Genomic DNA, 25,658 nt, shown 5'->3' on the forward strand with positions numbered 1-25,658 from the left:
CAGCCATGGAAGAGGTTTAGCTAGTATAATGGCATACAACCAATCAAATTACAAAGTAACAGGAATAACGAAGCCTGGCGCCCCTTTGCGTGAAGTATTGAAAGATTGTGAGACCTTAGTTAAAAAAGGCTCGATACGTGTCATAATCGGCGGAGGAAACGATGTATACAAGAATGAGATCAGCAGGGCGACTAGAGTGCTGAAAGAAACCTTGGAAAAAGTACCACACTCTAGAGTGTTTGTGCTAAACATCCCACACAGGCACGATTTGCTGGAGTTTTCGTGCGTAAACCAAGAGATAATTAGTACAAACAGAAAAATCAAAAAAATCTGTAGTAGCTTCAATAACGTAACATATGTTGAGGTCACAGTTTCAGTTAGAAGCCATTTCACAAAGCAAGGTCTGCACAGAAACAACTTTGGGAAAACAGTGATGTGCAAAGAATTACTGGAAGCAATAAAATACTCAAGGCAGTCAAATAGCCATAAACTAATCCTAATGCCATGTCAAAATGAAGGAGAGGAGAAACTAATTGATGCAAGAGTGGAAACAGCACTAACTGCTCAATCAATAACAACAGTCGTACCAAAAACAACTGCAGAACTACCAGCAGCTGCACCAATAACAAGAGAAGAATCTTCAGTAGCTGCACTAACAACAACAGCAGAATCATCAGCAGAACTATCACCAACAGTTGAATCAACAAAAGGAGCAATAGTGGAAACAGCACTAACTGCTCAATCAATAACAACAGCAGTACCAAAAACAACTGCAGAACCACCAGCAGCTGCACCAATAACAAGAGAAGAATCTTCAGTAGCTGCACTAACAACAAAAGCAGAATCATCAGCAGCATCATCACCAACAGATGAATCAACAAAAGAAGCAGAAGTAGCAGCAGTAGAACCAGTATCAAGGACAAAACTAACAGCAACAGCAACCAGTCATCAGGCAGATCCTTCATCACCTCTAGTACTGACAGAAGTGGAATCCTTGATACTACAAGCAATGCCACCACCACCACCCCCCTCAACTAAAACAACAGCAACTGTGGACTCGACAACACCAGCTGGCAAGAAAGTGTCATCTGCAACACGTGAGTCCAGCAGGAGGAGGAAAGTGAGTAACCGAAGCAATGATTTTTTATGGACAAGCATGGCAAAATCAGTCCTTCCGTAAAACTAATAATCACACATCAAAATATTCAGTCACTTAGAAATAAACTGTTAAATGTAGAGGCATTATTAAGAACTGTGAACAACCCATCTATCATATGTGTTACCGAACACTGGCTTAAGGAACAGGAAATACCCCTTTTCAATCTAGAAAACTATACAGTAGCTTCATATTTCAGTAGGACAACCCATAAAAATGGAGGTAGCTGCATTTATGTGCAAAATGGGCTACTGGATGTGGTAAAAAGTAGAGCAGATTTATGTAAGTTAAGTATTGAAAAAGAATTTGAATGCTCTGCCATTGAAATTGTGCTTTCTGATCTACGATATGTAATCATTAATGTTTATAGATCACCTGACAGTAAATTAACCACATTTTTCAATAGCTTAGATAAAGTATTAAGCAAGGTTATTAAGTCTAAATGCAAACTAATACTTTGCGGGGACTTCAACATTGATTACCTCAAGGATTCTAAACATAAACAAGAACTCCAATCAATATTCACATCTTTCAACATGCACAACACAATCAAAGATCCGACTAGAGTCTCTGCTAACAGTGCCACTTCAATTGACTACATTGTCACAAATATTCAATCAGAGAATTATACTGTAAACATTGCTGAAAACAATTTATCTGACCATACTGAACAAATAATTACCATAAATCAAAACCTAAAGGACAGAAAGTATAATATTAAGTACCAGCCAATACACAAAGAAAACATAAATAAGTTTACCACCAACCTGGCTAAGGAAGGTTGGACTGAACTACTAGATAAAAGCAATGAAAACAATGCTAGTATTTTTATAACAAAGTACTGTGAATACATCAATGAGGCTTTCCCCTACAAAAACAAATGTGTCTTTAGTAAAACAAAACAAAATAACTGGATAAGCAGGGGCATTATGGTATCCAGTAATAGGCTCAAAGAGCTGCATGGATTAGTTAAGTACAAAACAGCCTTTCAGAAAATAAGGCTAGGACAGCATGGCAAATCTTAAATGAAGAAACAGGTCATAGAAGGAATAAAAAGGACTGTCCCAAAGAAATTAGATGGAATAACACCTTAATAAAAATCCCAGATGCCATAGCAAATGTCTTTAATAACTACTTTGTAAATATCTGCAAGCATATGACAGACAATATCAGAACTTCAGCAAATAATGCTTTAAATGGGTTAAAGCTGAATAATCAATCATTAAGTAATTCAATCTACCTGTTTCCTACGAGTGAAACAGAAGTAATCAGAGTCATAAACAACCTGAAAAACACTAAGACACAGGATGTTTACGGGATCTCAAATATGCTGGTGAAACTGTCTTCTACCTTTATAGCTAAGCCACTTGCTAAATTATTCAACGAATCAATGGCAGAGGGGGTGTTTCCAGAAAGCCTGAAAACAGCAAGATTAATACCGCTATATAAAAAGGGTGATGAGAAAGAACCAGAAAACTACAGGCCTGTGAGTATTTTACCAATAATAGCAAAAATTTTTGAACGTATTCTGCACAACAGGTTGATGAAGTTCTTCACAACATACAAAATATTATCCAGAAGTCAACACGGTTACCAGAAAAACAAGTCCACCACTACTGCTACAAAGGAACTTATTGACTATGTGCTAGATGCTTTTGACAGGGAAGAAACTACAATAGGGATATTCTGTGACCTATCCAAAGCATTTGACCTAGTAAATCATGAATTGCTTCTGCAGAAATTAGAATTCTATGGGATCAGAGGCACAGCACTTGACTTATTGAGTTTATATTTGACAAATAGATATCAGAAAGTGGAAATATCTGATGAAAAAGGAAATACATTTTACTCTGACACACAGAAAATTACACATGGTGTACCACAAGGAAGCGTGCTTGGGCCACTACTCTTTTTGATTTATGTAAATGATCTCCCCAGTGGCATCCAAAATAAGGCCATCCTCTATGCTGATGATACCAATATTGTGATAAAGGTTGCAAACTTAGAAGAATGTGCTCTAAACAATGAAGGGATTCTTTGTTATCTTGATACTTGGTTCTGCAACAACAGATTAGTACCAAATTACAAGAAAACTAATTTTATCTGTTTCAAAAATAACAGACCCAAACAAAATTTGATAGGATTAAAAATCAATGACAACAGTCTTGAACAAGTAACAAGTGCGAAATTTTTAGGTCTCTACATAGATGACAAACTGTCTTGGTCAGAGCACATCAATGCTGTATGTCATAAGCTTAACTCGGTTTGTTTTGCAATTAGGAAGCTAAGTGAAATTGTTAATATGGAAACTCTGATAAAATATTACTTTGCACAATTCTATTCCATGATGTCCTATGGAATTGAGCTTTGGGGGAGTGCATCAAATATGAAAAAGATCCTTATTATACAAAAAAAGGCAATCCGCATAATGACAAGACAAAAGTGGCGAATCCACTTGCAAACCAAAATTTAAAGAACTAAATATCCTAATGGTAGTAAATGTCTACATCTACAGAATTCTAATACTCACTAAAAAACACATTAATCTCTACCAAACGAACGAACAGGTACACCAATATGAAACCCGGAATTGCTGGAAACTAAGGGAAATTCAGCATCGGACCAGCCGATATGAGAAAGGGACTACATACATAGGAATGCGCCTCTATAACTGTCTACCAAATGTCATCACAAAAGCAGAGAGCATAAATGAATTTAAAAAAGGTATTAAACCAATACTGACAGAAAACCCATTCTATACTATATAGGAATACTTTGATTACAGCTAAAGTATGAATAAATAAGGTATGATAATAAACTTGTATAATTGTAGACTATCATGATTACTAACTTAGGTGATTTTAACATGTGTTATTATTAACTTTTTATAATATTGTTAATTTGAAGCTGTATAAGTAAACCCTTTTCATTCAATAAAGGGATATTTCGACTACAGCAAAAGTATGAATAAATAATGTATGATTATAAACTTGTATAATTGTAGACTATTATGATTATTAACCTATGGGATTTTAACATGTATCATTATCACTTTTTATAATAGTATCAATTTGAAGATGTATATGTGAAATTGTAATGTATTCTCAACTTCAATGTAAAACATGACAATGCCTATATGTAAAGATACAACATGTATCAAATGTATTACATCAAATGGCTGCTGAATAAATAAATCAATCAATCAATCTTAACAGGTCAAGTATCTTCACTGCCACTAATTTAGACTCTTATGATAGGATGAAGTAGGTACATCGGAGACAGAAACACCAATATTGTATATTCAAATTCTATTATCTAGAGAAATTCATTTAGAGCTCAGCTTGAGATAGGCACAACCTGAAAGGGTGAAAATCAACTGAAATCTAAAGATAGTAGACTAAACCTCATGAGAGAGAAGATGAAACAGGTAGCAGAAAGAAAGTAGGATATGGATAATAAATAAGTAAACAAGTTAAATATGAACTGCCACAGTAGGCAGAAATGTTAAAGGCAACAGATGGATGCATGGTCTAACCAAATTTGTATCTGATGAGATTTCAGATGTTCACGGTGTATTGATGGATTTCGATGGCATTACGTGTGTTGCACCTCTATTAATTTGTGTGTATGGCAAAACATAATTTTCTGTGGGATGCTGACAATTACTACAATAGGTTTTTATGAGTGTTTCAATTAGAAGCATGCCACGTTTATAGTAATTGTCCAAATGTGGAAAAAAAGCTTTGCTTTGGTACACATGCTGTAAATGACATATCCTCTTACATGCTAATCTCCTAAGTGCTGTATGCTGTTCATCTGCAACAAGCAGTGATTGAATAACATGAAAATGCTTTTGCTTACTTGTCAATTGTCCACCAACCTGTTTATGCAGTAGCAAGCACCATTTTTACTATAGAATTTGGGGGGCACAGATTCTAATTTACAAACAAAAGTGCCCATTATTAAGGGCTGATTCCAGTCTCTTCATAATCTCATTTTCAACACTTGTCTTCAACTGAATGCAAATGATTACAATACAATTTCAGCACTTCAACCACTTATTGTTGGATGCTTGTTAGAAGCATATAAATTATCACTTTCGATGGTACACCTGGTTCTGTCCTATTTCTATCATGCTTTTCTTACTGCGAAATGTTATTTACATTTTCGATGTTTGTTGTTAACGCATTCACTTTGTACTCACTTACTAACTGAATACTGTTCTCGTATGTGCAAAATAATAGGAGTAAATAGTCATTTTGTGTGACATTGCAGGGTGTATACGTGGACAAGGGAAAAAAAAATCCTGGATTTTTCCTGGATCTACTTGTTAAAAATAGCCTTTTTCGGGGTGAAAATACAATTTCTCCATGTTAAGTGACAGTATACTTTCACTTAGAACCGCAAAACTGATTAATCCTTTGAATAGCAAAGGTTCTATACACAGGGGTAGAACTCCCAGCACTTTAAGAAACGAACCCAGTAAAAAATAACGTGTTTTGGAAAGATCATTGATGCCACACCGTGGTTATTGCTGTTCCTTGCGCGATTTTCGTAAGACACGTGCAAAATGTGCATGCCTTCCTTATTTGAATGTAGCTGCACTTATTGGTGTCTTATGCTAATGAAACTAAGCAGACATGTTTCTGTGATGTTCTAATGTTCTTGAATGGTGTGATGCCTTTGGCAACACACACCTTTATGTAACAATACTTCACAAAACTGGCAATAGTATCTTGTTTCACTTCTTTTATGATGTGCTGTGCAAACTCTGCAAGGTTGTGCTGAATGTTTCTTATTTCCACTTCCCACAATAGTACAAATATGTTCTTTAATATTCCCTGACAATCGATCAGATAAATCCTTGGCAGGCGCTTGTCCTGTAGGATGGATACCTTCAGTTTCCTCCACAGTCACTGTGTCCCCTTGTTTATCACTTGTCCTGGCTCTTGCAACTTCTTTTAGGAAAGTTACATTTTTTGTTTGTTTGTATATCTGGATTTAGGTTTCTATACACTTTGTATGCATTAAACAAAGCACAACCTAAACAGAACTACTTTCATTGTCCATTTATTGGTTTTCCACATTATCCCAAAATACAAGAGATACTAATGAGCTCTATCCATGGCTTTCATAAACGTATTGTACATCACAGTTCATTTCAGTTTCTGTAACCCCTCCTCCCCGTTTCAACTGTGGAGAAAACCATGAACTGTTGTTACCATTCTCACCTCCAATTTATCTTTCCATACCAGCAGCAAAATGTCACCTTGTCTTCCAAATAGTGTCTCCTTTCTTTAGAGGTTTGGCTTCTGTTTGTCGACACTGAGGGAAACCTCTATAGATTCGTGCTGTACCACAAACTCTTGGCAATAGTTGTACAGTTGCAATAATTGGCTTGATAAATGTGGCACCATATGCCTAGGTGAGGTGAAAGTACAGAGAGAATAGTGTGTTGAAGATTTTTTCCTTTCCCAGTGTATATTTCTAGATAGGAGATATATCCACTTACATTTTCACAAACCATACGAACAAGCAAACCAAATGTGATAAGATTTTTAGGATTATATGCCCAGAAATTTAGCCATCCTCTCCATGCTATCACTACTTCATCAAGAGAAAGCTCCTGTTCAGGTTGGTATATGGCCTGAAATTTATCTACGAGGTACTTCAGTACAGGTTCAGTTTTGCAGACTCTGTTTTCCTGACTGTTCTGTAAATAATTGTCATTGAAATGCCATCATTTCCATATCTGCTCAAATCGATTTCTGCTCATCAGCTTGCCAAAAATCGGTATCTCTATTAGAGGATCTGTTGACCAATAGTGCTTTAAATAATCTTTTTTTTTTTTTTTTTTTTTTTTTTTTTTTTTTTTTTTTTTTTTTTTTTTTTTTTTTTTTTTTTTTTTTTTTGTGCAACAAGGTACTCATGCCCAGAAATTTTTTCAGTTCAACAGCAGTGATATTCACAAATTTGGAAGACTTGGGAGTTTCTTTATAATGGTTTTTGTATTGTTCGAAAAACAAGTTTTATTGTGTCAATATTAGACCGAACAACTCATCCCCTAGAAATAATTCCACAGTGCTTATAATGCTGTTTCTCACTGGGAAGTATTTGTACATCTGGAATTCCTCTAAATGTTTCTAAAATAATGGTATTGTCCTTCTTCAGACAACTTTGACTGTCAAAACTTCATCATCTAAATCATTCACAATTATCTCACTTTTGGTTGATTATAGCCATGTTGTTTTCTTCTTCACTTCTAATACTACTATCAGTAACATCGTCTGAATCCCTTGGAATATCAGAACAATCGTCTGCTAACAGGTGAGCAAGAATTTTGTGCCATACCGCACAAGGCAACAGCTACAGTACTGATTATTTCATGGTACTGATCATTGGCAGTAAAACGAAAGATAACAATAACTTCATATTCACAGCACTTATGTTGAATTAAAATAGTCACTAGCATGAGCAACGAGTCTCAGAAAATTTGCACAGAATGAAAAACGTACATTTATGTGATCCGTCCATAACAGTTGGACATGGAAACATGCAAATCTACGTGAGCTGTAGGCAGTGTTTTACATATTTCAAGAAGTGCAGCGTAAGTAACCCTCTCACTGGCAGCAATCTAATAATAAAAATGGTGAGAATGTTTTTTTTTCTATTTTTAAGAAAATTGCTTAAAAATTAAGGTGTGTCTTATAGTCCGTAAAATATGGTGAACTATGCATCCTTCCCTATGGTCCAGAATAGAGTTTTATGCTCTAGTGAAAAAGTCTGAAACAGGTTGTAGTTGGGCATGAGGCAGAAAACTGAAAATTCCAAAATATTGAAATACAAAAGAATACTTCATAACCCATTCCTTCCACAATTTATCAGAATATTTTTACTCAGGAATAAAAACTCTGTGTAAATCCAGTCATTTCTTTATCCAGTTAAAGGATAACTTGATTCATTCCATATAACTGAAGGCTCCCCTTGAAGTTAGGATTTACAGAGCATGATGTGAGAATGAATCAATGAGTATGAGCAGTTAACTGTTCTTAGTAATGAAAGGATGACGTAAATTTTGTTTGGCACAAAGGCTCTTTGCCACAGAAGTCTAGCACTCTGTAAGAGGGATTTCAGTAAGAAGTTAAGCAACTCCTGAAAAGTAATGCAGCCGGAAAAGATTACCTTTAAAAAAACTAGGCAGATGGCCAGCTCTAGATATGATGAGAATTAGGGTCAAGATTTCCATGTGTAGAGTGATGCTATAGATATCAGAAAAATCTAGCAAAGAGTGTCAGCAATAACAAAACAGGCAACCATTCCTTCGACATGTTAAGACTTCACACTGCATTGCCATGAATTCACATTACATTTATATGGCCAAAAATCTGATTCAGTATGACGAATTTGAACACAACCAAGAGAAAACAATCTTGTTGTTAACACAGAGATAACCATCACATAGCATCCTCATACCATATGAAACAAACTTCCAGTAACGCCCACCATAAATCTCTAGATTCTACAAGGGATACGGATACAGGAAAGCCTGAAACGGAACACACACATTACCTACAACAATAAAAAGTTAAGAACAATATGATGCTGCTGCTGCTGTTGTTGTTGTTGTAGTCTTCAGTCTTAAAGACTGGTTTGATGCAGCTCTCCCTGCTAGTCCATCCTGAGAAAACCTCTCCACATCTGTATAACTATTGCAGCCAACCTTCATTTGAAGCTGCTTACAATATTTGAGCCTTGGTCTTCCTCTAGAATTTTTACCTCCACACTTCCTTTCATTGCCACATTGACAATTCCTTGACGCCCCAGGATGTGTTGTATCACTCAATCCCTTTGTTTAGTTAGTTAAGTTGTGCCATAAATTTATTTTCTCCTCAACTTGATTCAGTACCTCTTCTTTGATCTAACCCACTAATCTTCAGCATTCTTCTATAGCACCACATTACAAAAGATTCTACTGTCTTCATGTCTGAATCGCTTGTCATCCGAATTTCCCTTTCACGAAAGGCTACACACTCCAAACAAAAACCTTCAGAAAAAACTTGCTAACATTAAAATTTGTATCTGATGTTAGGAAATTCCTTTTCTTTCAGTTATGCTCTTCTTGCTATTGATGTCTACATTTAATATCTTCTCTGTCATTATTATCAGTTATTTTGCTGTCAAAATAGAAAAACTGATCAACTAATTTTTGCGATCATCTCCTAATCTAATTTCCTCAGTATCGTCTGATTTCATTTGGCTACATTCTATTACCACTGTTTTACTTTTGTTGATGTTCATCTCATAATCTCTGTTTCAGACATTATCCCATTCTGCTCAACAGCTGTTCCTAAAGCTTTGCTGTCTCTCACAGTTACAAAGTAACCAGCAAACCTCAAAGTTTTCACTTTTTCACCCTGAACTTTAATTCCTGTTGAAAATTTCTCCTCGGTTTCCTTCACAGCTTGCTCAAAGTATAGACTGAGTAATATTGGGGATAGAAAACAAACCCATCTCACTCCTTTTCCAACTATGACTTCTCTTTCATGTCCTTCAACTCTTAACTACGGCCTAGTTTCTGCACAAATGTACATAACTTTTTCATTCTCTTAATTTTATCCTTGGTACCTTCAAATATTTAAACAATGTTATCCAGTCAGTAATACCAAAAGCCTTTTCTAAAAGTACAAATGAATTCCAGGTTAGCTTTTTTCAATGTATGTTTCTGGCTATATTGTAGGGTCAATATTGCCTCATGTGTTCCTACATTTTCTGGAACTTAGACTGATCTTCCCGTTTGTAGGCTTTTACAAGTTTCTCCATTCTTCTGTAAATAATTTGTGTCAATATTTTGCAACCATGACCTATTAAACAGATAATTCAGTAGTACCCTCATGTGTCAGCACCTGCCTTCTTTGAAAATGGAATTATTACAGTCTTCCTGGATACTGGGGGTATTGAACACCAGGAGGAATAATTTTGTCCTGGCTGGTTCTTCAAAGGAGCTCAATAATGAAGGGAGAATATCATCTATTCCCAGGACATTCTTTAAACTAATGCCTTTCAGATCTCTGCAAAATTCTTGTCACTGTATCACAAATCCCATCTCATCTTCATGTACTTCATACTCGTTTTCTATAAGTTGTCCTCAGGTTTGTTTCCGTTATATAGAAATCCTACGTATTCTCTCTGGTGTTTTGGTGCAACTGAGTATTAGTTGAAATTCAGGCAGCAAGTATAAATAACAGCAAAACTTGCAGCACCCGAAGAAGATGGCTGGTTTGATCATCAAAATATTGTGCATAAAATGGTAACAACAACCTGGAAGAATATATATCTCTATACATTCATGTTACTTTTCAGCTCTACATTCTTTGCTTAGTACTGCCAATCTGAGCTCTTGATGCTCATTCATGTACTTTTCTGTTCTCTAAAGGTCTCTTTAATTTTCCTATAGGCAACATCTATGTTTTCCCCTAGTTATCCTTACTGTTGCAGCCTTGCTTTTGTTCTCTGGTCATCATTGCTTAGTCATTTTGCACTTTCAGTCAATGTCATTTTTTATATTTCTGTTTCCCCTTCCCCTGATACATTTTTTTATATTTGCTCATTTCATCAATTAAATTCAGTATCTCCTGTTTTATAAAGGGATTTCTGCTAGGTCTTGCTTCTTTTTTACCTGTATAATCCACTGCTGTCTTAACTATTTGTTCTCTCAAAGCTAACTGTTTGACTCCTATTGCATTCCTTTCCTGTTTCATTCAGTTGTTGCCTAATGCTCTCTCTGAAACTCTCCATAACTTCACCTCCTTAATTTCCTACCTTTTGCAATTTCTTCAATTTATAATCTTAATTTCATAAACAACACACTTTGGTCAGAGTTCACACCTGCCCTAGGAATGTGTTACATTTTAAAGTCTAGTTTCTAAATCTCTGTCATGCTGTTATATAATCAGTCTACAACATTTCACCATCACAGTCTTTTCCATGTCTACAACTTTCTTTCACGATTCTTAAACCAAATGTTAGCTATGATTAAATTATGCTCTGTGCAAAACCCAACCACATGGCTTCTGCTTTCATTCCTTTAGCCCAGTCCATGTTCTCATACTATTTTTCCTTCTCTTCCGTTTCCTACTACTGAATTCCAGTTACTCATCACAAATCAATTTTTGTCCACCTTAACTATCTCAATAATTTACTTTACGTCACTAAACAGTCTTTCAATCTCTATGGTGCTAGATGGCATATGAACTTCTACTACTGTAGTGTGTGTTGGATTCATGTCTGTCTTGGCTACTATAATGTGTCCATTATGCTGTTCAGAGAAGCTTACCCAACTTCCTATTTTCTTAGTCATTATTGAGCCTACTCTTACATTACCTTTATTTGTTTTTGTGTTGATAATCCTTTACTGACCTGACCAGAACTCCTTTTTTCCCTGTCACTGAATTGCGCTAATCCCCATTATAAATTCATCCAACCTATTCCCTTTTTTAAATTTTCTAACATACTTACATGATTCCATACTCCAAACCGTAGAATGCTAATGTGCTACGACATAAAAATACTTGCCAACTGTACAACAAAGGAGATACATAAATGAGCAATGAGCTCATTATGAGATTTTCACTCTGCAGTGGAGTGCGCGCTGATATGAAACTTCCTGGCAGATTAAAGCTGTGTGCCGGACCGAGACTTAAACTCGGGATGTTTGCCTTTCACAGGCAAGTGCTCTACCATCTGAGCTACCCAAGCACGACTCACGCCCCGTCCTCACAGCTTTAGCTCTGCCAGTATCTCGTCTCCTGCCTTCCGAACTTCACAGAAGCTCTCCTGTGAACCTCGTAGAACTAGTACTCCTGAAAGAAAGGATATTGCAGAGACATGGCTTAGCCACAGCCTGGGGGATGTTTCCAGAATGAGATTTTCACTCTGCGGTGGAGTGTGCACTGGTATGAAACTTCCTGGCAGATTAAAACTGTGTGCCAGACCGAGACTTGAAATTGGGACCGAGGGTCAGAATCTAACTCCATGATGGAAGGATTTATCTCTTCACTCATTTCAAAATAAGAAACTAAAACAATGATCAATGCTCAACACAAAGCATTTGGTAAAAGCTACTGCACAATTTCTTACTGAGGTTGGCAGTTTCATAAATGATGAGGTAGTTCAAGCACAACCTCTATCAGTATTTGATGTAACTATAGTTCAGAACACCCATCACCTAAAACTGATACTTTAAATTGCGCACATTATACTCACTTTTAAAGTAGTAGACAAACATTTGTGTTTCTTTGTTGCTGGATGCTCAGTACCACATATGACTATTATGTTGCATTTACCTTATACAGACTATTCAACTGCCCAAGTGGCATAGCAACAAAGCATTGAGAGCACTGATATGTCATTGCATTTGTGCACCTCATATTTTATTATGCACATTATTTTTCCAAATTGTGCTTTACCAGATGATGTGCAGTACTAGTAACTGAAAACCAGTTTCATTTTAGAAATTTATATGCAGAAAATAAATTTACTTCAGATTGTCTCTGGTAAAATAGTTCATGTAGATACAATTTCTTATGAAACAGCACTTATTAGGTAACTTCATGTTTTAACGTTTTGATGCAGAATTCTCATCATTATTCATACTTATGGTAAATGCAAGTTATGTAGGACACTTAAGCATAACACAATCCACTCACACTGCAATGCACTTCATAGTCTTTCCTTGCACATGGCATTATTTTTACCTATTTTGTGTGACTCTACAGAAATGCTAATAATTTGCATATTGAAGAATGTTGTACATTTTACACCAACTTGACATTTCATACATGCTACAGCTTGGTGTTGTAATATTAATGGTCAGCAGTGTACTCCCTTAGGGTGCATATATTCCTTTTCTACCCAGAACATCATCAACTCTTACAACCACCTGCCTTGTTTCAATATTGTAATGTATCATTTAATCATTCAACAAGCAGTCTTCCTCAGAAGCTCCTTTTACCTTCTTGCCTCTTTGTTTTTCCTCCTTTGCTTCACATGGCTGTTTGGATCCTCAGACGAGAGATTTTATCCATCTTACAGAATAATTAATAACCCTGCATCCATAGACTTGTATCTTAAGTTTTTTCCCATTCTTTCTGTTTGATTCTGTAAAGTAAAATGAAGTTCAAAATCAACTGCTTCATGAATACTTCTGAGTGGCTTGTATTGATACACAACATACCATTCGAGCCATTATGGTAGCAGGTCTTCAGGGAAACAATTTCAATATATTTGTGACATCAAGCTGAAAGGGACATAGGGTTGAAGTTTTACAACCTTTACTTGCAAATGCTGAAGTCAGTATAATTGCAGATATTCCAGGCAGGACAACACTGTGGGTTTCCTCCTTTTCACTGGGATGTGAATGTGTTGCTTTTGGTTGTGCAAATGCCTGTTTGATACATGTTGCATAGAGGGCAGTACCTGTGCACAGTACGGAGTCTGTTTCATCCTGCATCAGTATATCATCAAACGGGGACATTCTGTGTTTGCTTCTGTGTGGAGCAGGCAAGAAATGGAGTGCTATTCGGATGCACTGTGCTTACTGGGTGGGGGATGGAAGTGCTCAGGCTTCCCAATGATTGTACATTCACCAGTTGTTGAATTGTTGAGTGCCACATCCACATATATTTACTGTCTATTTACTGTCATCCACAGGTTCCTATAAGAGACAGATTCAATTGACAAATGTTTTTCACTGGCACATTCTTGTACTGGCACACATGCATTCAAGGTCTACTTCAAAACCTAGTGTATTTATTTTGTGCTACAGGTGTGCAGGCCTGATGGGTGTGGTCATCAACACACAGTGCATACACCAGAGCTTGAAGAGAAGGCATTAGCATTTCTGAAAAATACACACTCAACAAGCTCCTGGTGCATTGCATGGAAAATGGGTGTACAGCATTCCACTATTTGACAGTTGTGGCATGAAAAGATTTGCACCTCTACCGCCTTCTGGGTGTCCACTTAATCCAGATTTTCCACATTGAATTGGATTATGCCCAACGGTTTCTGCAAAGATGTGACATTTGATCACACTTCCCAAACCATATACTTTTCACAGATGACACATCCTTTACTCCAGAGGGTACGTTCAACAGCCACAATCAACAACACGAGGGTACGAGAAAATCCACACAGCACATTTGTTCATGATCACCAAGATCGCTTCCCAGTCAAATTGGGCCAGTTTGGTAGGCAATAATCTGCTTGGTCCTTACATGTTCACCTGACAAACATAAACTTAATCTTTTTAGGAGAAACTCTGTTAGAGTTGTTGGAACATGTTCTACTCATCATGTTACAGCAAATGTAGTATCAACATGATGGTGAACCTGTGCACTTTGCACATGCAGTGTGAATCCACTTGGATGAAATCTTTTGTGACAACTGGATAGGGCACAGTGGGCTGGTGGTATGGCCTGCACATTCCTGATAGCATGCATTATGGTAGATTACGATGCAATTTCCACTTTGCCAGCAGTGTTTGAAAGAGTGCAATGGTACCTCCAGCGTCAATACGCTGCATGCATTCAAGCAGGAGGGCATAATTTTGAGCACTTTTTGTAACTGTTTTCAAATAAATGTTATAAAACTTCAGCCCAACTTCTCATTTGCCTTGATGCCATCAATAAATTGAAAATGCTGTCCTGCAGATCTGCTACCATAACGGCTCGGGTGGCATGTTGTGTGCCTACACCTCTTGGCAATGTGGCACTCTTCAATGACACCTGGTGCTGTACACTAAGGGATGCGGACCTCCATGAAAAATCACCAGATTTGTTACCAGTTTGGCAGCAGTATGAGTTTGGCATGTGTCAGTATGTAATGTTGGAATGGAAAAAATAGAGAATGGTAGAAAGAAGAAGATGAAAATTTCAGTATTTCTTGACTGTAACAACACTACGTGTGGAATAGATAACACAGAGTAACATTTGTGATATTACCTTCTAACCAGGAAATGAACAACAAAATGTTAAAAATAATTTGGTTTTCAATTGTTGGAAATGCCATTGTGGAACTCATACATTCTCTGAAGAAACTGCTGTACAGAATATCACTAATAAAGACAACTCTTGTTAAGTATAACACAATTTGTGTTCCCAAAAGGCTGAGCATCCGAGAAAAGTATCAACACCTCTTTCTGAATCAGGACACTGCTCTTCTGTGAGTACACCACTTAAAAGAAAAGAAAGAACATTCAAAAAGCATCATGCAATTTGCAGCCCTAAATGTGATGCAAATGACAAGAAAATATGCAGAGTATTTCTGTGACTGAAGTGAAGTCCTCTGTGGTAATCCACATGTCCACAATTATAGTATTACCATACTGTTTACACAAATATTTTCTATGTGCCTAATAGCAACAGCTGTACTGAGGCGCAAATTTTTGATCAGTAAACAAGATACTTGATATTTAATTCAGTCTTTCTTTCATTAATTTTTTTTGAAACATATGGTAGAGTTAACTTTGGGCATATTTTGCATGATTTTTGCCAGTATATAGTTCTGTAACAAATACAGTCTATATGGTATACCATCCTTCTTGTTTCTCTATAGAATACACAAAACAGCTACAAATTTATGATAATTTTTGGACAAATGATTGGAAAACAAACAAACCATGAGGTGGTCAAATAAATTAGTTATAAACTTAGAAAGGATACAATTTGATTCTTTTTCTATTTTTGTGTCCCTTGGTGGACCTGGAAGATTAAGGATGACGAGCTGTGCATCATGAGACCTGTTGACGATTACTTCGTTCAATTTAACTGCTGTATGCATCCTCCGTACATTACCTTCATCACTGTAAAAAGAAAGGAGGAAGAATGAGAAATGGCAACAATATAGCATGTGCCAAACAGTCATAAATTTACCCCAATTTCAAGTAGCCACCTGAAAAAAAATGGGCACTATATAAAGAAACTTCCACATGGGAAAAATATATTAAAAACAAAGATTCCAAGACTTACCAAGCGGGAAAACGCAGGCAGACAGGCACAAGAACAAAACACACAAACACACACACACAGAATTACTAGCTTTCGCAACCGATGGTTGCTTCTTCAGCAAGGAGAGGGAAAGACGAAAGGATGTGGGTTTTAAGGGAGAGGGTAAGGAGTCATTCCAATCCCGGGAGCGGAAAGACTTCCCTTAGGGAGAAAAAAAGGAAAGGTGTACACTCGCGCACACACACACACACGCACACATATCCATCCGCACATACACAGACACAAGCAGACATATTTAGGCAAAGAGTAAGGGCAGAGATGTCAGTCGAGGCGGAAGTACAGAGGCAAAGAAGTTGTTGAAAGACAGGTGAGGTATGAGCGGCGGCAACTTGAAATTAGCGGAGGTTGAGACCTGGCGGATATCGAGAAGAGAGGATATCTTGAAAGGCGAGTTCCCATCTCCGGAGTTCGGATAGGTTGGTGTTGGTGGGAAGTATCCAGATAACTCGGACGGAGTAACACTGCGCCAAGATGTGCTGGCCGTGCACCAAGGCATGTTTAGCCACAGGGTAATCCTCATTACCAACAAACACTGTCTGCCTGTGTCCATTCATGCGAATGGACAGTTTGTTGCTGGTCATTCCCACATAGAAAGCGTCACAGTGCAGGCAGGTCAGTTGGTAAATCACGTGGGTGCTTTCACACGTGGCTCTCCCTTTGATCGTGTACACCTTCCGGGTTACAGGACTAGAGTAGGTGGTGGTGGGAGGGTGCATAGGACAGGTTTTACACCGGGGGCGGTTGCAAGGGTAGGAGCCAGAGGGTAGGGAAGGTGGTTTGGGGATTTCATAGGGATGAACCAAGAGGTTACGAAGGTTAGGTGGACGGCGGAAAGACACTCTTGGTGGAGTGGGCAGGATTTCATGAAGGATGGATCTCATTTCGGGGCAGGATTTTAGGAAGTCGTATCCCTGCTGGAGAGCCACATTCAAGGTCTGATCCAGTCCCAGGAAGTATTCTGTCACAAGTGGGGCACTTTTGGGGTTCTTCTGTGAGAGGTTCCGGGTTTGAGGGGATGAGGAAGTAGCTCTGGTTATCTGCTTCTGTACCAGGTCGGGAGGGTAGTTGCGGGATGCAAAAGCTGTTTTCAGGTTGTTGGTGTAATGGTCGAGGGATTCAGGACTGGAGCAGATTCGTTTGCCACGAAGGCCTAGGCTGTAGGGAAGGGACCGTTTGATATGGAATGGGTGGCAGCTGTCATAATGGAGGTACTGTTGCTTGTTGGTGGGTTTGATGTGGACGGATGTGTGAACCTGGCCATTGGACAGATGGAGGTCAACGTCTAGGAAAGTGGCATGGGATTTGGAGTAGGACCAGGTGAATCCGATGGAACCAAAGGAGTTGAGGTTGGAGAGGAAATTCTGGAGTTGTTCTTCACTGTGAGTCGAGATCATGAAGATGTCATCAATAAATCTGTACCAAACTTTGGGTTGGCAGGCTTGGGTAACCAAGAAGGCTTCCTCTAAGCGACCCATAAATAGGTTGGCATACGAGGGGGCCATCCTGGTACCCATGGCTGTTCCCTTTAATTGTTGGTATGTCTGGCCTTCAAAAGTGAAGAAGTTGTGGGTCAGGATGAAGCTGGCTAAGGTGACGAGGAAAGAGGTTTTAGGTAGGGTGGCAGGTGATCGGCGTGAAAGGAAGTGCTCCATTGCAGACAGTGTTTGTTGGTAATGAGGATCACCCTGTGGCTAAACATGCCTTGGTGCACAGCCAGCACATCTTGGCACAGTGTTACACCGTCCGAGTTAACTGGATACTTCCCACCAACACCAACCTATCCGAACTCCGGAGATGGGAACTCGCCCTTCAGTATATCCTCTCTTCTCGATATCCGCCAGGCCTCAACCTCCGCTAATTTCAAGTTGCCGCCGCTCATACCTCACCTGTCTTTCAACAACTTCTTTGCCTCTGTACTTCCGCCTCGACTGACATCTCTGCCCTTACTCTTTCCATAAATATGTCTGCTTGTGTCTGTGTATGTGCGGATGGATATGTGTGCGTGTGTGTGTGTGCGCGAGTGTACACCTTTCCTTTTTTTCTCCCTAAGGGAAGTCTTTCTGCTCCCGGGATTGGAATGACTCCTTACCCTCTCCCTTAAAACCCACATCCTTTCGTCTTTCCCTCTCCTTCCTGAAGAAGCAACCATCGGTTGCGAAAGCTAGTAATTCTGTGTGTGTGTTTGTGTGTTTTGTTCTTGTGCCTGTCTGCCGGCGTTTTCCCGCTTGGTAAGTTTTGGAATCCTTGTTTTTAATATATAATAAAAATAGAAAGAAACTTCCACATGGGAAAAATTATATTAAAAACAAAGATTCCAAGACTTACCAAGCGGGAAAGCGCCGGCAGACAGGCACAATGAACAAAACACACACACAGAATTACTAGCTTTCGCAACCGATGGTTGCTTCTTCAGGAAGGAGAGGGAAAGACGAAAGGAAGTGGGTATTAAGGGAGAGGGTAAGGAGTCATTCCAATCCCGGGAGCGGAAAGACTTCCCTTGGGGGGGGAAAAAAAGGACAGGTGTACATTCGTGCACACACACACACACACACACACACACACACATTTCCATCCGCACATACACAGACACAAGCAGACATCTGCATACACATATATATAAACAAAGATTCCAAGACTTACCAAGCAGGAAAGCGCCAGTAGATAGGCACAATGAATAAAACACACACACAGAATTTGAGCTTTCGCAACCGGCGGCTGCTTCGTCAGGAAAGAGGGAAGGAAAAGGAAAGATGAAAGGATGTGGGTTTTAAGGGAGAGGGTAAGGAGTCATTCCAATCCCGGGAGCGGAAAGACTTACCTTAGGGGGAAAAAAGGATAGGTATATACTTGCGCGCGCGCGCACGCACACACACACACACACACACACACACACACACACACACACACACACACACACACACATATTCATCCATACATACACAGACACAAGCATATATATAAAACAGAAAGAAACTTCCACATGGGAAAAATATATTAAAAATAAAGATTCCAAGACTTACCAAGCGGGAAAGCGCCGGCAGACAGGCACATGAACAAAACACACAAACACACACACAGAATTACAAGCTTTCGCAACTGGCAGTTGCTTCGTCAGGAAGGAAGGAAGGAGAGGGAAAAATGAAAGGGTGTGGGTTTTAAGGGAGAGGGTAAGGAGTCATTCCAATCCCGGGAGCGGAAAGACTTCCCTTAGGGGAAAAAAAGGACAGGTATACACTCGCACACACACACACACATATCCATCCGCACAATGTGCGGATGGATATGTGTGTGTGTGTGTGTGCGAGTGTATACCTGTCCTTTTTTTCCCCTAAGGGAAGTCTTTCCGCTCCCGGGATTGGAATGACTCCTTACCCTCTCCCTTAAAACCCACACCCTTTCATTTTTCCCTCTCCTTCCTTCCTTCCTGACGAAGCAACTGCCAGTTGCGAAAGCTTGTAATTCTGTGTGTGTGTTTGTGTGTTTTGTTCATGTGCCTGTCTGCCGGCGCTTTCCCGCTTGGTAAGTCTTGGAATCTTTATATATATATATATATATATAGAGAGAGAGAGAGAGAGAGAGAGAGAGATAGATAGAGAGATAGAGAGAGAGAGAGAGAGAGAGAGAGAGAGAGAGAGAGAGAGAGAGAGAGAGAGAGAGAGAAACTTCCACATGGGAAAAATATATTAAAAACAAAGATTCCAAGACTTACCAAGCGGGAAAGCGCCGGCAGACAGGCACATTGAACAAAACACACAAACACACACACAGAATTACTAGCTTTCGCAACCGATGGTTGCTTCTTCAGGAAGGAGAGGGAAAGACGAAAGGATGTGGGTTTTAAGGGAGAGGGTAAGGAGACATTCCAGTCCCGGGAGCGGAAAGACTTCCCTTAGGGGAAAAAATGGACAGGGGTACACTCGCGCACACACACACACACATATCCATCCGCACATAAAACCCACATCCTTTCGTCTTTCCCTCTCCTTCCTGAAGAAGCAACCATCGGTTGCGAAAGCTAGTAATTGTGTGTGTGTGTTTGAAGACATGTGAAACAGAATCTGCCATCTACAAGCTCTAATTCTATGCAGTTTTCTTATTAGAGAAAAGAGGAAACACCAAGGATTCAGGAAAGGAAGATACAATTTCGTCATAAGAGACACAAGAGACTCCCTGTCTGTCTTTACTGTGTTCAAGTCTTTTAACTTTTTCCCCTTAATCTTTCACCAAACGCTTGTATTATTAGAATGAATTGTGAATCCTCAGAAAGGAACAACGATAATAATAACACCAGTAAATAAACACTGTTTCTGACTGATATTGTGACCCTAAATTCAGACCTAATTTCAGAATTTATGTATTGGTCTCACTTTCTCTCACAACAAGACTTCAAACTGCTAACTTCAAAAATTTTAGTGCAAAAAGGAATCAAAAAACAGTAAGATGGGAGTAACAAAAAGTAAAGAGTCATACCTGTAAGTATTTCCTTCAAAATTCCTTGCAATACTATGATTTACGAACTTTGTTTTGTAAGTTGAACAACACTGCAGAATTCCATTTGCTTTGATAACACTTTTCCATTTGTGAAATGTCCCACTGGAACCATGTTGATCACTAATTATGTCAAGGTTATCCAGGAAGTTCAAATGGTCATTTAAGAAACATAGTTTAATTGACATGTTGTATTTCAGAAGGAGGTATGATCTCAGTAATACTTCTACAATAATGTGATACTTCTCTGCCCCATGGATCCCTAAAAAATTCTTCCAGACACTTGTCACAGACAGAAATGCTTTTTTTTTTTTTCAGCATCACTTAATAAATGAAAGAAATCTCCATCAGACTTAATTTTCTAATTTGTGATTCTAAAAATATTCATTCCTTTATTTTTGCTTCATTGATCCTCAAAAACTTCTCTCAAAGTACATGAATCCATGTGAAGTTTGTCTATGGTTTTCACTGTACTGTGCAGTGAAGGTATATATAGATTTTTGAGGTCAACAAGAGAAATGCTCACCACAGTTCTTCTATCCAGGCAGTATTTCATTCTGAGTACGTCATTTTCGCCACAATACTGTTTCTTCTGTTCCTGCTGTCCCACTCATATGCAAAGTGGCTTAGTAGTTTATGTACCAATGCTGAACGCCAAAAAGAATTGCAATTACCTCACGAAATGAATATATGTAACAGTTTAAAGTTCTCATATGCCTCCTTCAAAGCAACTGCTTGAAAATGGGAATACTAGGAATGTACTGGTTTCAGACTAATTCTACTGGAATCTGTATCAAGTGGCACTCATTTACACTATATCTTGGCCAAGAGTAGCCATAACAGACTCTGCATCTTTACAAAAAATCATGTCATCTTTCTTGGACAAATATTCAGAAAAAGTAGCATGATGGCATGATAAACACTTACTTGTGTATCACAAATAATATTCCATACTTTTAAACACAAAGTTAAAAGCTCGGCTTGCTGCTTCAACAAATTTAGATCACAAATTAGATCACTGAGATCTTTTTGAGGCAAAAAGTGGGACATTTCTTCTTCTGATTTAACACAAAAAACAAACTTTAATGAACTTGGAACAGCAAGCAGTCACTTCCACATAGTGCCAGAAGTCTTGTTGCTCAGATGGAAGTGGAAATGAAAACAATGAGATTATGCAAATTCAAGAACGGCTCATTGGCAGTGCTGCCAAACCATCTTCGTTTCCCAAATGTAGATTTCTGAGCTGAACATAATGGGAAGGAATTTTTTGTACATATTTTGATTATTTACCAACAAATAACTCTACTGAGTATTTAAATGTAGCCACAGAAAAATAACCAATCAATAGAGTTTTGAAGGATTTTGTTAGAGGATAGCATGTTACAAGAAGAATGAGTCCAACAGCCAAACACTGATTTCATTTTTGAATTCAGCACCCATGACGTACAACAAAGAATACCATACACATTCTTTGTCACGAAAATGTTGCTGGCCAGTATAATCAAAGTGTCATTTATTTATTTATACTTTGATGTATACATCACAGCGAAGTCATATGGCATTGTAGGCTTACACGTATTTAAAAAGGTACACTGTGTTTGCAATACTTGCAAAAATGAGTCAATAACTAAATGTTAATTTCATCACAATTGCATATTATACCTGTTCCTTTCTTAAGAAAAATTATTCACTGTAACGATATAAGCATTTGGTGGAAGACTGGAAGGGGATAATACATGGGGCTTGAATGCAACATGGAAGAATTCTAGTTTGCTGCCTTAGCTGGATGTGGTAACATCACTGCTCCATGGCTGCCACTCTTCTATAGTATTCTACATCTACATCTACGTAGATACTCCACAACCCACCGTATGGTTCAGGGTGGAAGGTTCATAGAACTGTGAACATTAGTTTCATGAAAAATCTTGGGAAGTGTGTAATACTAGAGCAGCATTTTCTATGATCCTGTACAAAATGAGTAAGATCAGCAAACCATCTGATATATGCTCTCTTTCTCAGTGGTGTGAGAGATTATGCAAATAGATAGTAAAGGTGTATGAAATTGAACAGAGGGCAAAGATCAAATACAAACTGTAGCCTAAATAAAAACAGCTATGGGTACTTACAGTCTGATGAAACTGTGCGAATGATATAAAAGATGTGAAGACGGCAGAGTTGGATGAAGACGATGTGAGGTTTGCACAGTTCATTACATGATTCATAGAAGGAATCACTAATTGTCTGATTAGCTGCTATCACATCACTGAATGTTAGTGAAAGAGTTCATTACTAAGAACACTGAATGTTAGTGAAAGAGTTCATTACTAAGAAACTATAGGCCGCAATATTATGGTGCACGTTAAAAGAAAAATGTCAGCATTACATTTTTTCTGTGACTTGACAACCAAGGAAAGAAATGGATAAACGTTATTGATGCTTCAAAAAACAGTACATGAGGCAAAATCTTTCCTTTCAAAAATTGTTGATAGTAATGAATGAAAGTGCTTTCTGTATGGACATACTACAAAACTAATGAGACCAACAAAAGTGAAAGTTCTGAAATAAAAGGTAGAGATCACAATCTACATTTTTCAATCCATAGGTCACGATCATGAAAAATTTGAAGCCCAGGGCAGTTCCATTACTGCCCGTTAATACTTTGATGCTCTGGTATAGTTCATCATACTGCTGGAGTTGGAAAGCAGTTCTGGGTGTGCAACTGAGTTCCAGCACTTCAAAACCTTCCATGTGCCAAGAGCTCCGGCTCCCCCCTTCCCTCTCTTTCGCTCTGTGATTGAAGTTTCACATGAAAGAAGAGAAAAAAGAATGTCATTCAAGCAACTGTTATATGCAGTTTGAAGTAGACTTTCTGAGAATCACACCAAAGTGCTCTACAGACCTTTCACTGAAGTTGTTGAATTGATATCACATTGCACTACTCTATATTGTTGAACTACAAAAGTTCCCTTGTTACATTACATTATTCTTATACAATTTTCATCCTGTTCATACTGTCATCTTGAAGAGAATTTAGTATCTAGACAACTTAACAAGTTAGTTGGTAGGCACATTCTCACAGAAACTATACAAACTGTATATTTGTTAATAATGGACAAAATGTCTTTTAAATGCTCCAGTTGTAATTTGTAGAACACAAAAGGTGTTTCTTTTATTAATACACACATAAAAAAAAGTTTTGGATCACCCAGTTCCCAGAACTCCTGAAGATAGACGTTGACTGTGGATATTGTATCACAGACACAGTCCCTTTGACTATTCAGGGATGTCACTAAACCACCCAAAGATGTAAACAACCATGCATGAACGGCACCTATTAGACAGAGGGGGTCCAACAGCCGATCAGTTCCAGTTGTTCCAAGCAGGAAGGAGGTACACGGCTCATGTTGTCTGTAGTTCAACCATGCCTAGATTGTCAATACTGTGGCTCAATCACATCCGAATTGTTACTTCGTGCCAGGAATGGCTTTCAACAAGGGAAGTGCCCAGATGTCTTGGAGTGAACCAAAGTGATGTTGAGACATGAAGGAGATAAAGAGAGACACGAACTGTCGATGACATGCTCAGGCTGCCCAAGGGCTACTACTGCAGTGGATGATCACCACCTACAGATTATGGCTCGGAGGAACCCTGACAGCAAGGTCACCCTGTTGAATAATGCTTTTCGTGCAGCCACAAGATGTGCTACGACTCAAACTATATGCAACAGGCTGTATGATGCGCAACTTCACTCTTGATGTCCAGGACGAGGTCCATCATTGCAACCACAACACTAAGCACTGTGGATAGATGGGCCCAACAATATGCCAAATGGACTACTCAGGATTGGCATCACATATTCTTCACCGATGAATGTCGCATATGCCGTCAACCAGACAATTGTCGAGACGTGTTTGGAGGCAACCTGATCAGACTGAACGCCTTAGACACACTGTCCAGTGAATGCAGCAAGGTGGAGTTTCCCTGATGTTTTGGGGTAGCATTATGTGGGGCCGACGTATGCCGCTGGTGGTCATGGAAGGTGCCGTGATGGCTGTATGATACATGAAATACCATCCTCCGACTGATGCAACCATATCGGCAGAATATTGGCGAGGCATTTATCTTCATGGATGACAATTCGCACCACCATCATGCACATCTTGTAAATGACTTTCTTCAGGATAACATCGCTTGACTATTATTGCCAGCATGTTCTCCAGACATGAACCCAATTGAACATGTATGGGATAGATTGAAAAGGGCTGTTTATGGACAATGTGACCCACCAGTCACTCTGAGGGATCTACACTGAACTGCCATTGAGGAGTGGGACAATCTGGACCAACAGTGCCATGGTGAACTTGTGGATAGTATGCCACAAAAATACAGGAATGCATCAATGGAAGAGGACGTGCCACTGGTTATTAGAGGTACCATTGTGTACAGCAGTGTGAAGCACCACCTCTGAAGGTCTTGCTGTATGGTGCTAAAACATGCAAAGTGTGGTTTTCATGAGCAATAAGAAGGGTGAAAATGATGTTTATGTTGATCTCTATTCCAATTTTCTGTACAGGTTCCAGAACTCTTGAAACTGAGGTGATGCAAAACTTTTTTTGATGTGTCAACAGGTGTTCTCTTCCAACTCGGAAGTGAAATTAAAAAATCTGGACCAAACATGAAATGTAAGGGGACAACTACATCACCATTTCTACAGCCCTGATTTGGGACCAAATGAGTTTCATCTTATCTTTCACATGAGGAAGCTCCTTAGCAGTCAGGATTTCAGTAAGGATGATCTACATTTATACTCTGCAAGCCACCCAACGGTGTGTGGCGGAGGGCACTTCATGTGCCACTGCCATTCCCTTTTCTATTCCAGTTGCGTATAGTTCTCGGGAAGAACGACTGTCGGAAAGCCTCCGTGTGCACTCGAATCTCTCTAATTTTAC

The 25,658-nt window shown here is 38.7% G+C and overlaps 1 protein-coding gene across 4 annotated transcripts in view; it reads right to left on the reverse strand.

The window, feature by feature from the left end:
* Positions 1 to 25,658, reverse strand: part of LOC126272718 (solute carrier family 12 member 6) — a 1,173,553-nt gene that overhangs the window by 8,172 nt on the left and 1,139,723 nt on the right. For all 4 annotated transcript variants that reach the window (XM_049975756.1, XM_049975759.1, XM_049975758.1 and 1 more), the window contains one exon: positions 15,877 to 16,016. In XM_049975756.1, the coding sequence (XP_049831713.1) occupies positions 15,877 to 16,016 (140 nt within the window). The remainder of the gene's footprint in view (positions 1 to 15,876; positions 16,017 to 25,658) is intronic.

Source organism: Schistocerca gregaria, chromosome 5 (genome assembly GCF_023897955.1).
Source record: "Schistocerca gregaria isolate iqSchGreg1 chromosome 5, iqSchGreg1.2, whole genome shotgun sequence".
Taxonomy (NCBI): domain Eukaryota; kingdom Metazoa; phylum Arthropoda; class Insecta; order Orthoptera; family Acrididae; genus Schistocerca; species Schistocerca gregaria.